Consider the following 17,230-nt stretch of genomic DNA (forward strand, 5'->3'; position numbering starts at 1 on the left):
TAATGCTATAGAAGCCCATGCTGCATACAGGTAATTAACAGTTTTACACAGCTTTGCATAAAAAGGTACAGTAATATAAGTTATGTGCACTTATGATCAATCATCACTGAAGTATCAAACCCAAACTTAACTCTGACCCCCTTTCCCTTCACACACTTTACATCACACAGCTTCACCCATGACAGAACAAGGAATAATGGTCTCAAGTTGCAGAGGGGGAGGTTCAGGTTGGATATTAGGAAAGACTTTTTCACTAGGAGGGTGGTGAAGCAGTGGAATGGGTTACCTAGGAGGTGGTGGAATCTCCTTCCTTAGAGGTTTTTAAAGTCAGGCTTCACGAAGGCCTGGCTGGAATGATTTAGTTGGGGACTGGTCCTGCTCTGAGCAGGGGGTTGGACTAGATGACCTCCTGCAGTCCGTTCCAACTCTGATATTCTATGATCCTATGATGATTCTATGCACCATCTACTCAAAATAAAATGTACAAAAACAGCAGCGTACCCTCCAATTAATCTTCGAATGGCAATACAAAATACCTACTCTTACACTTACTATAGATATCAAGGACACTGTTTTTATTCTATCTGTCTATGCACACCATAAACCCTGTATACTCTCATGGTTCAGATAAGTGCTGTACTACATAAACAGTAGGGGACAAGGTTAAAGATGCCCACATCAGTACAGAGACAAAGCCACAAGACATTCGGGGGTGGGGGGTTAACCCTATCACAAATCATTAAATCTTATAAGTTTTGCTTTACTACTGACTATTAACATGCTCATTTGTGAACTCTATACCTATTTCCTAAGGTGAGGAGGAAGTAATGTGGGGTTACAAAGTGCACAGGACCTATGCAACAGATAGCAAATAAGTTGTTTATTGACTTCTACATGCTTTTTGAGATACAAAGAGGCTGACACGAACTACGCTCCTGAGATATCTGCCAGATGCTGAAGGACCATTAAAGTGTTATTTCAGAACATTTTTTAAAAAATTAACATTGGATTTAAAGTGTCAAAAAACATAAACATATAAAATGGAATCCATAAACTAAACTGGAACTTCAGACCCTACTTCTTTCTGAAGGTATGCAATGACAAAAGAGAATTTGAAAGTTTTCAAACTTGTGAAGATACTCCACCCACCCAAAACGTCTGTTAATTTGTTTTGTTTTAAAGGTAGGGAGAGAAAAAAGTTATCTTTCTTCCCTCCCCACAAATACAAATCTGTGGTTTGATTGCAATGTTTAAAAAACAGTTTGTTATAGAGGAGGGTGGGGTGCGTGCAAAAAAACCCAAACAAACTTGTAGGGAAAAAAGTCACTACTGCTACTCCATAATTCATAAAAACATTGCATAAAGTTTAAAAGCAACTACTTTACTATTTATTTGATGGCCGCATTTAACTATCTACATGTTCATCCACTAGTTTTGCAAAAGTAAGTGCTCTTTTTTGCTTTCATTTGTATTACAGAAACAAACTCGTAAATCAAGAAAATTTTCAACAAAACCTGATTCCCTCCTGCAAGAATATATTAAGTATGTCTTCACTATTTAAATAAAAAAAGAGTTCCCCATGTAAACTTTTTACTATTATTATTAGAAGCATAACTGTGGCATCTATTATACAATGTTCTATAAAATTAACTCCTCTATTTCAAACCAGGATGGATAAAAACATGATTGGGGGGGGGAGGGAGTTCTGTTTTATTTATTTAAGTCACAAATGTACTTACATCAATTTTATTTAGATGTTGCTAGTTCTTTATTTTTCATTTTATAGCCCCAAATTGACAGAGTAGATATTTTGTTCTTAATTCCAGTGAGAACCTGCACAACTGGAATTAATTTGCAAACTGGACACCATCAAATTAGGCCTGAAAAAAACTAGGAGTGGATGGGTCACTACAAAAACTAAAACTAATTTCCCCATCCTAATTTCCCCATATTGTTACTCACACCTTCTTGTCAACTGTTTGAAATGGGCCACCCTGATTACCACTACAAGTGTCATTTTTCCTCCTTTTGATAATAGCCCACTTTAATTGAATTGTCTGGTTAGACCTGACTCCCCTCTTTGTAAGACAATCCCATCTTTTCATGTACTCTCTCTCTCTCTATATATATATATACACACACACACACACATACACACCCTACTGTATTTTCCACCCCATGCATCTGATGAAGCGGGTTTTAGGCCACGAAAGCTTATGCCCAAATAAATGTGTTAGTCTCTAAGGTGCCACAAGTACTCCTCGTTGGTTTTGCTGATACAGACTAACATGGCTACTACTCTGAAACCTTTCTTTAATTAGTTTCCTGTTATTAGAATTTCAGACTTTACACAAAGATTTTCTACTAAGAAATTTCATACTGAAAATGTTTTTTCTGCTCTGAAAAAGAATCCCCAGGACCTCATGAACACCCTTACTATGGGATCAAAACTCAAAACTGATAAATGGCGTGCATGTATTTGCAACCAATACCAGTTTCTGATATACTGAACTTCCACAAGTCAAGAAAACTAAAATATTTCAACCAGGTTATATTCTTCCATATAGGGCCTGCAGTTTGAAGTTGATGGGAACTGTGCTCCCAAATCATTTAAGTGCTTTTGAAAATTCCACCCTTCGTTGCCTATAGAGTTTAGAAACTTAACTTTAACTTTCAGTTGACATTTCGGGCACCGTGTACTAAAAATTCACAACTAATTCTAATATATTGAAAGTCTACATAACTTTTCATTGTTACTACTTAAATTATTTTGTTATAAAGTGACAAAGATATTAGTCCACTAAGAGAGGAATATTTAATAAAAATACAATTTTAAACTCCAATGATGCAAGCAATTTAAGCATATGCATAGTCCACTGAAGTCAATGAGAAGACTATTCATGTGAGTGAAGTTTCATACCTGTGTAACGGTTTACAGGATCAGGGCTCTAATTATTTTAAAAAAAATTGTTTGAACAAAAATGTGTTCATACAGCAGTTTTGTAAAATTCAAATAAAATCTAACTGATGTGAGTTTAAAAAAAGTATAATTTGGTTAATTATAAATTGTTATCTAAAGTTGCAAAAGCATAAATTCTCAGGTTCATTTTTACAAAACCTGATTATTTTTAATATGCAATTTTTAGAACATAATTTAAAATCGCTCCACTCTCTTTAAAACAATATGAAATGTCTAATTAAAAAACAAAATGATTACAATCAATGTTCTTATGTTAAAATCTGTATGATTCTCTCAGAGTCGATAATGAACTAGTGGTCTATCTTGGTGTTAAAGATCTATATGCTTCCAGAGTTACTATCTTTTAGGTGATATGTGCAAAGTTGACCATTTAGTAATAAAAGATGAAGTGGAACTTTTGTCAGGAGTATGATATGCTAATCTCAGTGTCTTGTCTCAATTTTAATTTGGGAAATTGCATTCTATCTAAATTCTCCTGCAGTGTTGATTAGATTCTTTAGTTTTGTCTTAAATTATTTTGTAGTTCTATTGTGTGTTCTTAAACAATTGCAGGTATTCCACCCCAGAAATGACTGCTTTTCTGTAATAGATGTTGCAATTCCAGAAAAGGTGATGAACAGTCCCCATGGAATCAGTGTGATTAAATGGCACACTACAATACCAATATATTGTATTTTTTGAACAATTAAAGCAGCATAAGTATAATTAAGGACAATTAGTAGCAGAATGTAATAAACTTGCTTGTGATGTATGAAAAGCAGATTAAAGCAGTGATTTCATACTCTTACAAATGCAGATGAAGATTCTAAATAAATACATTTAAAAAAAATGTGGCAGAGAGTGTTAATTTTAGTTTCTTGCAACTATCCATCCAATCAGTGGCAGTATTTCTGTCCCCTCTTCTCTGGGTCTCTCTTCTCTTCCATATTCAGTCTCCATGTATTTCCTCCACAGAATATGCGTGAATTGCTCCTACTTTCCCCTTCATTAACCTCAACATCTCTCTCTTTCCACACATCTTTCTTTCCCTTTTGTTTGAGGCATCATTAGCAGTAAAGAAAAATGATCATCCAGAGTGATAGTGGCTGTACTCCAGTACAACTGTACTTTCCTAGTAATGCTGGCAATGTGAAATTAACTACACATGCATACAATTTTAGTCAGTATGACACTGCTGCTGGAAAAAGTGCCATTGTACAGAAGTCACAGACTAGATCATGCTGAAAAATTTTATTCTTGGTTGCTCACAAAATGCTGGACAACACAGTTCACTTGATCCTGTGCCAAATTTAAACCCACAATAAAGTGATAATATTTTTACGTGCTATATGCTAGTCCAAACCATATCAAACAAGCTCATCAGAAATTACATGTCTCAAGGTACTGTTATCTCTGGAAGCAATAACTACTATAATGTTGTTACTTGTAACATGATGTGTAAACCAGCTATACCATTTTACAATAAAAATGGAAAATGCAAGCTGCAATTTCCTTCTAATAAAAAGATCACTTAACACACTTAAGTCCCACACTGCATTTGAAATATTAAATACACAACATTTCATAAAGGGAATAAGTATATATTATTAAAGCTTAGTTGGGTAAGAAGGAATGTCACCCGCGCTTTCACTCAGAACAGGTGCCTCATAAAAAATTAACATTAGTGGAATATCTTGATGCAGCACTTCTGAGCCATCTCTTTAATTATACATGACTGCATTTGCTACCTGCATATAACAGGCTTAGAGACACACAGAAGGCACCTCAGTTCTGAGATTTCACAGGTTACATTGCCAAGTAAACAATCTGGTATTCATGAAAACATGAATTCTGTAAGGATGCAAGTATGACACTGTTCGCATGTTACAAAACAGGATAAAAGAAGTACGGAAATACAATAGGCCATGCCCCACAAATTATATGGGGGGGGGACAACTATGCACAGTGGACAAACACAGCAACGTGTACATTTGGACTAGTTTGCAAGGTTTACTGCTTTCTAGTTGTTTTGGAGGCAAAGATTACAGACAGAGAAACTTATGGCAAGAGCAAGTTGCTCCTCAGTTCTTACTGTACGTTTTTGATTCCAAAATGGTCTGAAAATCTTTCAAACACTGTTTACAGAATTAGGCAACTGAGCACCCTGAAAATGTGAACAATTTTTTTTTAAACAGTTTATGGAACTAGGGAAATTAGGTATATAAAGAATAAAAGTCCATCTCTGAAAGGAAAAGTGGATAATAGTTAATTTTTTTTGCATTGTGTTTTTCTCTTATTTAAGGAGAAAATTAAGGAACAGCTAAAAAGAGTCTCCTAATAGTAAAGGAATGCAAAAACTTTACACTGAGATTTTCAAAGCTGACTAGAGATTTAACCATACAAATTCCATTGAAATTAATGGGAGTAGTCAACTATAAAAATCTCAACTATATTTCTTAAGAAACCAGGTTTGCATTCTTTGAGGACAAGGAGCTGGGAAAGCATATTTGGTTGTGATGTATAAATATAAATAGTATATTAAAAGGATATAAGTTAAACCTTCAACTTAAACTAAAAAGAATATGTAATATTTTTTCTACTTGATAGCCCTGCAACTTAGACTTGGGAATTAAACATTTTGGGTTTTTCTGATTCAGGTATGTGCATCAGGCAGGAATAGCTGATTTTATTCTTATTAAAAAACAGAACAAAACACTGGGAACCACCAGAAATCATCAAGGTGTCCAATATCTAAATAATAACTATGGGATCTTTGTTACCCTTCTCCTCTCTATCTCTTTCCTTCCTTTTGTCTGTCATACTCACCTGTTGCATCTTTTCTCCATTTAGGCTCTAAATGTGTATCGATATTAACATGGCAGACTAAATAACCGTGAAGAACCTCACTAATTTAAATGAGATGCCATGGGCTTGAGTTGACTCTACAGGACAGGTGCCTTTGTTCTATTAGCTAATTTCTAATTACCTTATACTATATTTTAAATTATGTAAACTTGTACTTATGCTAACTTCACAAGCACATTTGAGTTTGCACTAAAACATAACTATTAACAAGCCAAACCCCAAGTATCCCAAGTCCATTTCAATTCTTGTCTTGTGGTTCATTTGCAAATGAGTACCACCTGTAGCTGAATTTACATGCCTTTTCAGAATTCAGTATACATAAACTGTAACTAAGTCAAACGCAAAAGTTACTTTAAAACCTTCCACTGTAGAGTCAGAGATTTACAAGGAATAAAACAACTTACTGTGCAGTTCACGATGTATCACATCTACTAGGTTTGGTTCATCTCCCCACCAGAATATCCATAACTCTTTACAATCCGGTTTGACATCACGACGCCACACACACAGCAAATTGGCCTGAAGGCAGCGGATGAAGCTGAGCAGAATTGGATCATCCTGGGCTGGGGCTGAAATGATGGGGCCACAATCCCCATGACCTTCAAAATTGTACCTACGCCATTTGATGCCTGTGAGTTCAGCCTGAAGAAGGAAAAAAAAATCATTATGTTATTTTGCTTTAAAAGTCGTTTATACTCATGGTTTTATATTATTTTTCTGATTTTGTACTTAAATTCCTGTGTTTCATTTCTCAATTTACAATGGTAAAATTATTGCTGCTATTGATAAACACTTCAATGGTCATCCCCACTTCCCCCTTGTTCTAACAAAACAAGGAACAAACAAGCTTTTAGGGCAAATAAAACAAACATAGTAAAAATCTAGTTGTCATTGTTTCACAACAACCAGGTTGTCATCATGTCTAGCTGGTTCACTGCATTTTCCAAAACATTTATTAAAGTCTCCGTTATGGTTCCCCACTGTTAGGTACTGTACAATTGGTCACAATCCCTGCCCTGAAAAGTTTACAATTCAAGGCCCTGTATACACTGCAGGGTAAGTCGATGTAAGTTACATAACTTAACTCGCTGTAGTTTACATCAATTTACCACGCCTACATCACACTATGTTGGTGGGAGACGCTCTCCCATTGACATAGTATCCACCTCTTGTTGAGGTGAAATACTGAGGTCGATGGGAGAGTACTCTCCCACTGACTCATTGCATCTTCACCGGACCCGCTAAATCAATAACGCTGTGTCAATTGCAGCCGCACCAATTTAGCCTGCAGTGAAGACAAGCCCTAAAAGTCAGAAAGAGAGGAAAGGTATGGAATAGAGATGAAACATGCAGTGAAAATTAATACTGTGAAGAATTGGAACAGCTTCGTAAGTAACAGGGCTTGCTGGTTATAGGTTTAAAACTTTTAATTAGGGGTATATGTAAAGCAAGGAATAGCAGTTACAAAAGAATTAGTAAAAGCCAGTGAATAAGAAATGGAAAAAGCAGAGAGTCACAGCTTCATCACCTGTCTAACCGGGCAGAATTTTGTAAGCCTCATGGCATAGGTGAGTCTTAAGAATAGGGTTGCCAACTTTCTAAGAGCACAAAAATGAACACCCTTACCCCGCCCCAAGGCTCCACCCCTGCCACCTCTCTTCTGAGGCCCCGCCCCCTGCTCACTCCATCCCCCCCACCCTCACCTACTTTCACCAGGCTGGGGGTGCAGGGTCTGGGGTTGGTCCGGGGATGAGGGTTCTGGGGTGCAGGAAGGGGCTCTGGGGTGGGGCCAAGGAATTCAGAATGCAGGAGGGGGCTCTGGGCAGGGGGCTGTGATGCAGGCTCTGGGGTGGGGCCAGAAATGACAGGTTCACAGTGTGGGAGGTAGCTCCGGGTTGGAGGTTGGGATGCAGGTTCCTTCTGGGGGTCAGGCTCTGGGGTGGGGCCAGAGATGAGGGGTCTGGGGTGCAGGAGGCGGCTCCGGGTTGGGGCCAAGGGGTTCAGAGTACGGCCGGGGATGAAGGGTCTGGGGTGCAAGAGGGAGCTCAGAGCTGGGGTGCAGGCTCCAAAAGGGAGTTGGGGTGCTGGAGGGCTAGGGGTTGGGGTACAGGAGGAGGTTCAGGGTCCGGGTTCCAGCTCCTGGTCCACAGCGTAGCGGGGCTAAGGCAGGCTCCCTCCCTTCCATGACTTCAGGAACAGGCCAGCATGTCTGGCTCCTAGGCAGAGGGGCCAGGGGGCTCTGCACGTTGCCCCCGCCCAGAGTACCAGCTCCGCAGCCAGCTAGTGGGAGCTGCAGGGGCCACACCTCTGGGCACGGCCAGTGCACAGAGCCCACTGGCCTTTGAGCCAGCTGCTTCTGGGAGCCACATTCAGCCAGGGCAGGTAGGGAGCCTGCCTTAGCCGCGCTGCACCACTAACTGGACTTTTAGAGGCCTAGTCAGCAGTGCTATCGAAGCCGCCAGAGTCCCTTTTCGATCTGGCATCCCCTACTTAAGAAGGGATATGAAGGAGAATAAAGTAGTAACTGAAAATGTGTTTGGGGCTATCTTTTCCTATGCAGAAGGGGTGGTCTAGAAAAAAGTGTAAAAGTGATTAAGGGAGAAATAATGGATTAGGGACCATACCGTCCCTTTACCCTGTACTTCAAGGTTAACACAAACTAAATAAGATGCTGATGTGGTAAGCGTGATGACTGCAAACACAGTATTTTTAATCAAATTGAGAAGAGTAAGGTTGCAGTAGTCCAGCCCAGAAAGGAGGAGGAGATGGCAGTAGTCAATACATGAAACAATGAGAGCTGGTTCATGCTGTGCTGACAAAGAAAGGACAGGTTTTAGAAATATTGTATAGGAAGAAAAAGGCAAGATGCATGCACTGTCTAAAATATGTGGTTTTCAGAGGAAGGGCTGAATTAAGGACAACAATGCTGCTCACAATGACAGAGAAAGCAGGGGAAGAAGAGAACAAAAGGACTGTTTTGGCCATGTTGCGTTTAACATGACAACTGCATATCCACAAACTGATGTAAGACAGTCAGTCTGTGATGCTAGATTGGAGGGAGGAAGATATAGTACGATAGTAGAGAGCCAGAATTACGAGTCATTGCCATAAGATGAAAGTCAAAGTCAGGTCCACATTTTAAAAAAAAGTTACTTAGCTATAGGGCCTAACGATAAACAGGACGAGGGAGATCAAGGATACGACCTTGGGGGATGCCTAAAGAAAGCGAGGAGAAAAGAGAATGACAACCCACTAAAGACAATAAAAGAGCAATCAAGGAGACAAGATGAAGCCACAAAACCAGTGGAGGAAATGATTTCAAGAAGCAGGGAGTGGCTGACTATCAAAAACCACAAAGAGGTTGTGGAGAATAAGGATACAGTCCAGCATGGAAATCTGGCCAAAAAAAAAAAAGAGTCTTTAGACTTTGGGTGGGAGTAGTTTCAGTTTGAAGCCAAGAGTGAAAGCTGGGACTGGGGTGGGTCAAACATGGAAGTGGAGGAAAGCAGTTGCAGACAGCACATTCAAAGCATCTGAAGATGAAGAGAAAAGAATTTGGACAATAGCTTGAGGATGAGGATGAGGTGAGGTGAATGATTTTTTTAAGACAGGGAAGGCAAAGCATACTTGTACTGAGAGGGGAAGGAACCTGATGAGAGTGAAAGGGCAATGAGAAAAGTGAGAGAGGACCTAAGAGACATTAAGAGATTGAGGGAAGGGATGTCACTGGCACAAGAAAGGGAGACAAGGTAGAAAGTCTCAGTGTTGACTACAGGTGTGGAAGAGAACAAAAAAAGCAAGGAGCAAGGAATAGAGAGGCCACACCAAATATTTTTTTTCTATGAAGTAATCTGCAAAATCCTGCAAAGACAAATGAGAGCAGGAAGGAGGGTTGTGTTTGAAAAGAAAATCAAAGCTGATGGGGAAAGGTGGCTTGGGTTGACAGTGAAGGACTTAACGAGGGCAGAGAAGTAGAGCTATTTAGCTAAGCAGGTAACAAAACAACCCAGTAAATTTGTAGGGGAGGAAGTTAGCATGGCTTCAGAACTTTTGCCAAAGATAGTTCAGCAACATGGGTACAAGAAGAGAAAAAAGTAGATGTTGGGAGTAAGCTGGCTGCTGACAGGGCTGACCTTGTAACACGAGAAAGCAGCAAAGGAGTAAAGGGTGTTGGGGATATGGGAGTGGAGGGAAGCAACAACTAAGGTCTTGGCTACGCTAAAAGTTTTGCCAGCATAGTTATGTTAGATGGGATATGATTTTTTGCCAACACAGATATGCTGTTAAAACCTCCTAGTGAAAAAACAGTTATAACTGCATCTACAACAGGAGGATTTCCCAGTATAACTATACTGGCAAATCTTTTGAGCAGAGACAGGCCTGAGTCAATGACAGAAAAGGAACAGACAACAGAGAGGAGTCGTCCAACAGCAAAAGAGATCTCACTGATAAGGATGGACTAAAACCACAGAAGAATTGAGTGGCAACACAAGGTGATGGGGACAGGTGGGCATTGTTGGAGATGGACATCTGAGATCAAAAATTCAGCAATGGAGAGGTCAGAGAAGTAGTAGTGCTTGGTGAAGACCAGGTCAAGTTAGTAATTACTGTAATTTTAATTATATACATTGTAATATACAAGTACATTTTTCTCAAAAATCATTTCTGTATTATAGAAGTTTCCACAATGACAAGTTATAGTATTCACAGATTCATAGATTCTAGGACTGGAAGGGCCCTCAAGAGGTCATCGAGTCCAGTCCCCTGCCCTCACGGCAGAACCAAATACTGTCTAGATCATCCCTGATAGACATTTATCTAACCTAATCTTAAATATCTCCAGAGATGGAGATTCCACAACCTCCCTAGGCAATTTATTCCAGTGTTCAACCACTCTGACAGTTAGAAACCTAAATCTCCCTTGCTGCAGTTTAAGCCCATTGCTTCTTGTTCTATCATTACAGGCTAAGGTGAACAAGTTTCGCCCTCTTCCTGATGACGCCCTTTTAGATATCCAAAAACTGCTATCTTGTCCCCTCTCAGTCTTCTCTTTTCCAAACTAAACAAACTCAATTCTTTCAGCCTTCCTTCGTAGGTCATGTTCTCAAGACCTTTAATCATTCTTGTTGCTCTTCTCTGCACCCTCTCCAATTTCACCACATCTTTCTTGAAATGTGGTGCACAGAACTGGACACAATACTCTAGTTGAGGCCTAACTAGCGCAGAGTAGAGCGGAAGAATGACTTTTCATGTCTTGTTTACAACACACCTGTTAATGCATCCCAGAATCACGCTTGCTTTTTTTGCAACAGCATCACACTGTTGACTCATATTTAGCTTGTGGTCCACTATAACCCCTAACCTAGATCCCTTTCTGCCATACTCCTTCCTAGACAGTCTTTTCCCATTCTGTATTAATGACACTAAAGATGAAAAACTAACATTCTGAGTTTTAAAAAGTTCTTTGCTTTCAGTTCATTTTTATACAATTCTTCTTATTCCAAAATTACTCTTTAAACCATGTTTAAATCAGTAAAGCTGTTGATGTGCAATATTTCCATTGCTTCTCCATAAATCCCAAAAAACACCCTGTTGCTGTTGCCAAAATAAATCAAATTTTTGCAACATTACTGGACACTGTTCACATGATAAAAGTGTAAACATCACTTGATAATCACCTCACCTATTGTCAAATATAAAGAAATACATTCTACAAAAAGGAGAGTATTGATTGAAAATAGCAGAATCAACATATTGGTTCCAGTGGTATCAAAAACAAATGTGCATGCTGGGACTAATGAATTTTGTAAAGTTGATTAAAAAATTAAGAGACTAGTGCAAAATTAAATTAAAAGTTCCTTTAAAATACAAGTTTTATTTCACCTGTTCAGAGAGGCATATTTAGGAAGGTTTAACTCAAACTCTAGACAAACTTATTTGTTATTATCTGTACTACAGTAGTGGCCAGAGGCCTTTGCCCTCATGATCCTAGGTATTAAGACAAGATGCAACAAGGGGGTATAAACAAATATTTATGTATATTTTTACATTCGCACTTGATATTTTAGATATACAATGGAAGCTGAGTTAAAGTTTCAGTACGAGTTCCTAAAGTCAACCTTCAGATGGAAAGTTGCTTATTCAAAATACATTATTAAGATAAGGATATGACAATTCCACTTTTGGGGGGTATTCAATCGAACATGGAACAGTAGATACTTATAAATCAAAAACTGGATACAAAGAAAGACTCAAAACATGAAAATATAAACTTTTTTTAAAGAAAATAAAATTATAAATTCAGGTGTATTTACAGTAATTATTAGATACTTAGTTATTTTAGAGATATTTACTAAATTAAAATACAAATATTGCTTTAAGAATGCAACTTGTTTCAAAGTGATGTTTAAATTAAAAAACAATGTGTGCTGTGAATGTGACTATGTACATTAATGTTATTAAAATAGAAAAATAAATGAGACAATATTAACATTACTCAATATAAATACAAGATTATTTATTATTACAGAAAGCATACTGTTGGATAATATTTGAAAGTTATTACGAGCAGGCTCCGAGATAAGCTCCGAGATAAGCCTTTCAGTATTCTCAGGGACAAGTATGTAGTAGTGATCAATGTACATTGCATAGCGATCGGTGAAGATGTTTTCTGCTGCTTTGAATGAAAATGTGGAATTACCTGCTCATTTCTTTTCTACAAATTACATCTGACACTTCTTAACACCAGGCTACTCCTTATTCTGGCAGCAGATGAAGGCAGTGCAAAACTGTCGATTATGGATTGGCGCTAATCTTAATCCCTAGAATTATTTTGGAGCTATGGTTTACACAACAGGACTTCAGAATTTGCAATTCCTGTATAAATCTCCTTTGATAATATCCATTTCATAATGTCCTTCAGGGTAGTATGTGCTTTGATGAGGATCAGTGAAGATCTAGTACAAAAGCCTCCCAAGAGAAAGGGGTCAACAACCTCCACCCTCCCACTGAGTCTCCCTAACCAAGTTTCAATGCCTATTTGTGCACTTGATCAGCAAGGCACCATATCATCAGCGATGGTGCAGCAAAAGTCCACACCAATAATAGAAAGGCAGAGATTTTTTTCTTCTGGATCTTCCATTAAAAACAAAGGCACTAGTGATCTCAATTCACTCTATCATCTAATTAATTTTAAGGATAACAATCATCTGATTAATTATACTCCCATTCTTCTAGAGACAGCACCTTGGAAGCTAGGGATGCTTCTGGTTCTGTAATCTCTACACATCCAGCACTCACTCTCTCATACATTTGGTCAGACAAATTGAGAGTATTTCTTCTAAAGCAAGTTAATCAATTGCCAATTAACTTAAATTAGCCAACACGTTTGAGGAGTGTCCAGGTTAGGATGTACAAACAGGTTGGCTAACTCAAGTTAACTGATAGCCAATTAACTTGATTTCAAAGAGTCTACCTGCAGCAGTTGAAGGGATGTAGAGAAGCATTTCCAATGAGTCTCAAAAACAAGTAAGGGAAAAGGAAGAAATTAGATATCTGGTGGTTCTTAAGCTTCTTATGACATGGGCTGAAAGCAGGCTCCTGGAAAAAAGTTACCCAATACACAACCAGGGCAGCCTTGTAGAGCCAAGTAATAACCCCAGGGACAGATATTCATACACTCAGTTGACTCCACTGGGAAAAGATCTTACTTTCTCCTCTTCAGAAATCCAGCCCTAAGATAGGTCCTCCTAAGTGTTTGCTGCCACGGCAAGAGAGACGCTAGAAGAAAAGCCACCTTTCCTACGCATCATTAGTAAGGCCCTTTCAGATCTTCTGGAAATCACTGCCTAAGTGTGCCGGTCTAAGGTCTTTGTATTGTATAGGAGCAGAAGGCTGCAAAATCTTTGCAAACATAGTATGTACATTTTTTTAGCTTCATCTTTTCAGAGTCAAGCGAACTTGAGAAGTACTCTTAAAACAAACAAAAATCAAATAAACCCAAAACAAAAAGAGGTAAAGAAGGAAGTAAACAGCAACTAGCAATAAAACTTGGTTTCCTGTTCATTTACACTGAAAAGACAGGAAGCAAAATGAAAAGAATGAGCCAGGAGAAGGTTAAGCTTTGGTCGTGAAAAGCTTATAAATCATGTATTCCTTTTGATTGTCTCCAGTCTGACTTATCTGGACGAGGAAGCACAACCCTCATTGGTCTGCACTGGTACATCCAGGACCTGAAAGAGCTATTTCTCCTGGGAAAGGATGAGTATTTCCTTCCATTGAATCTCTGGGCTGGCACATCATAATTCTTCTTTTCATCAAGTTCAGCAACTGCATTCTCTAAGGCATTTCCAAATACTTCATTCCCTGAAAAGTGTTCCATTCCCATGCTAAATAGATACTGGCAGTCTCCTTCTTACTCCCTCAAAATTTATTTTTGGACAATCAGCCTTCTGTGAATGCTGGAACAATTGAAATCTTATGTTTTCCTCCAACTCTTATACCGTAGCACTGCAGCCCATCTATAAAATTCATGCCAATCTAGTGAGTAGCTGGATTTATATAAACCATTACTGGATTTAATAAGTTATCTGTACACTATAGCAAGGATGACTGCCAAGATACTGTTAAGAAACTGGGGGATAGGGAGTCATACCTATTGGTCAGAGCAGGAGCCAGCGTTATGAGTCAGAACTGGCACAGGAATTAGGAGCAGGACCAGAACAGAAGTGGAGCAAGAAGTAGAGCAGGAACTGGGAACAGGGATTGGAGATTGCAGGACACAGGCACGGGCAGGGTTTGATGTGGCAGAACAGAGTCTGCACAGTTGCTTAGACAGTCCACCTCAATCACCTCCTGGCTTAAGTAGTGGGTGCTACCAATCAGACAACTGCACTTTACGCTTTCCAATAGGATTTCCTGTGCAGCCTGACAATCCAGGATTTATGAGGTGCTGGTCCCTCTAACTTGCTCAATAGCAACAAGGGATTGTCCAAGACCCAGAGTTCCCACAGCCCTGGTTCTAGACCCACTGAACAGAGGACCTACAGCCTCAGATCATTACAGGTACTCTGGATTAACAGATGAGCAGTAAATGTTATAAATGGATGTTTGCAGCACATTAACATTTGTTGAATTACTGTTTGAGCTATATATTTTCAAGAGGGGACAGGATAATGTAGTTCTAACAATACAACCAATCCCACCCCATGTACCAAAAAAAAAATTGGCAACATGCCTAGTGCTACCATCTCATCAAGGGCATTATGAATCTCCAGTAATGGTGGTGTTTCATCTTTCAAAAGTCATTTCAAGGCAACACACTACTCTATAACAATCTGAAAACAGGGTCTGAGGATGGATAGATATCACATGTACTTGGGGTTGTGTGGTAACACTTTCCATGATTTAATTGTAATCTTCAGCATCATTCCTTAAAGCAGTATTTGTTCCATTATGCCTCATTCCCACAAGATACTGATTTGTAGATTTATGAAGGCTGATTTGGCATTAGTAGTCTCCCCATATGAAAAACTCCCAATGTTCTGCATATCAACAATACACTAACAATTAAGGCCCCCATACAAAACCATAATTGTCCTGTCATCACACTATGGAATAGGATATAGAAAATTGAATGTCTTCAAAGTAGCATCATATTATTCCATATTAATTTTTAAAAACTGTTCAAATTAGAAGTATCTAAAATGTGCTACATTAACATGAGTAAATAAAAGCACTGATTTTTGCAGCTCTTTGGGAAGGGCAGCATAGCGAGGGTGGGGGGTTCTGGGAAGAATGGGTACTTTTGTATTACTAGTTTTCTGATTAGTTAAGTCTGTCAGTGTAGGTAAGGATCAGTTACTGGATTTGGTGATTATACGGCTTGCATTTGTGAAAAGCACTTATAGCATACTATACATGCATTAATTTAATTTGATGTGTAAACTGAAACAATTATTTTTCTGCTTACCACTACAGCAAACAATGAACTCTGAGAACTGAATGTTTTTGTGCCAATATCTAAATTAAAACTGGCTGAATACTACTAGAGGTTTGAAACAGAAGTAATAAACAAAAAGCTAACTACAGACACACTACTGAGAACAACACTTGCCCAGTATAACGTGCCTCCCTTGACATTCTGTATAAAATTACTAAGAACACATTGTACTGGAATGACAGCAATCCCACTATTCCCAGTAATTTTTGTTACAAAAAAGTTTGACTTTTTAAAAACCTTACACCTTCTTGATTTGCAGCAAGACTTTAATATTTGGCTGGGAGATGGTCTTGGGGTCACGAAGCATCCTCTTCACTGGCCTCATAAAAACCCATGCAGATTTGGCAGAGCTACTGGCTGTTGAAAATCACAATTACCCATTAATGTTTCACATAGCACATCTTGGTTTTGGCTTACAACCAGAAACCCTGAAGATTCAATTAGCACTGTGCAGGCACTACCACAATACCTCACTTCTGCAATCCAGATAGATGGGACACATGCAAAATAGATCCTCAACCTCCTCTTTCGGCTACCCACCATCAAAATATTCTTTGGACTACATGACTCTGCACTGAGAACCCAGAGACCAGCAATTCTAAACTAACTTCTCCAACTTATTTAATAATTCTGTACTCTTCACAACCCAGACTTCATGCCTCACTGGGACATCACACAAGATAGGAACAGAACCTGAATCTCTAATATAACAGGCCCAAGTCACGGCCACTTATCTGTACTGTCTGTCAGAAAGGTACAAACATTTGACACTCTGACTATGCTATCTGTAAAATGGAGCTAGTCCTGCAAAATAATCACAGAAATGTAGAGCTGGCAGGGACCCTGAAGAGTCAAGTCCAGCCCCCTGAGCTGAAGCAGGATTAAGTAAACTAGACCATCTCTAAAAAGTGTTTGTCCAACCTGTTCTTAAAAACTTCAAATAATGGGGATTCCACAATCTCTCTTGGAAATCTAGTCCAGAGCTTAATTACCCTTACAATTAGAAAGTTTTACTTAACATCTAACCTAAATCTTCCTTGCTGCAGATTAAGCCCATTATTTCTTGTCCTATCTTCAGTGGACATGGAAAACAACTATCAGAGGGGTAGCTGTGTTAGTCTGGATCTATAAAAGCAGCAAAGAATCCTGTGGCACCTTATAGACTTTATAGACTGTTAGTCTATAAGGTGCCACAAGATTCTTTGCTGCTTTTATGGAAAACAACTAATCACGGTTCTCTTTACAACAAATTTGAGGACTGTTAAGAAAAAAAGAGTGAGCAGGGAACCTAAGACTAAAAACGCCCAGTTTCTTTAACCCTTCCTCACAGGTCAGGTTTTCTAAACTTATTTTTGTTACTCTCCTCTGGACATTCTACAATTCGTCCACATCTTTCCTAAAGTCTG

General features: G+C 38.8%; 1 protein-coding gene across 3 annotated transcripts in view; it reads right to left on the reverse strand.

Annotated features, from left to right (window-relative positions):
• Positions 1–17,230, reverse strand: part of MED13L (mediator complex subunit 13L) — a 389,999-nt gene that overhangs the window by 346,113 nt on the left and 26,656 nt on the right. For 2 of the 3 annotated variants that reach the window (XM_050924288.1, XM_050924287.1), the window contains exon 2: positions 6,229–6,466. The exons of the other annotated variant lie outside the window; for it this stretch is intronic. In XM_050924288.1, coding sequence (XP_050780245.1) covers positions 6,229–6,466 — 238 coding nt within the window. The remainder of the gene's footprint in view (positions 1–6,228; positions 6,467–17,230) is intronic. 3 annotated transcript variants of the gene reach the window in all.

This window comes from Gopherus flavomarginatus, chromosome 15 (assembly GCF_025201925.1).
Source record: "Gopherus flavomarginatus isolate rGopFla2 chromosome 15, rGopFla2.mat.asm, whole genome shotgun sequence".
Lineage (NCBI taxonomy): Eukaryota > Metazoa > Chordata > Testudines > Testudinidae > Gopherus > Gopherus flavomarginatus.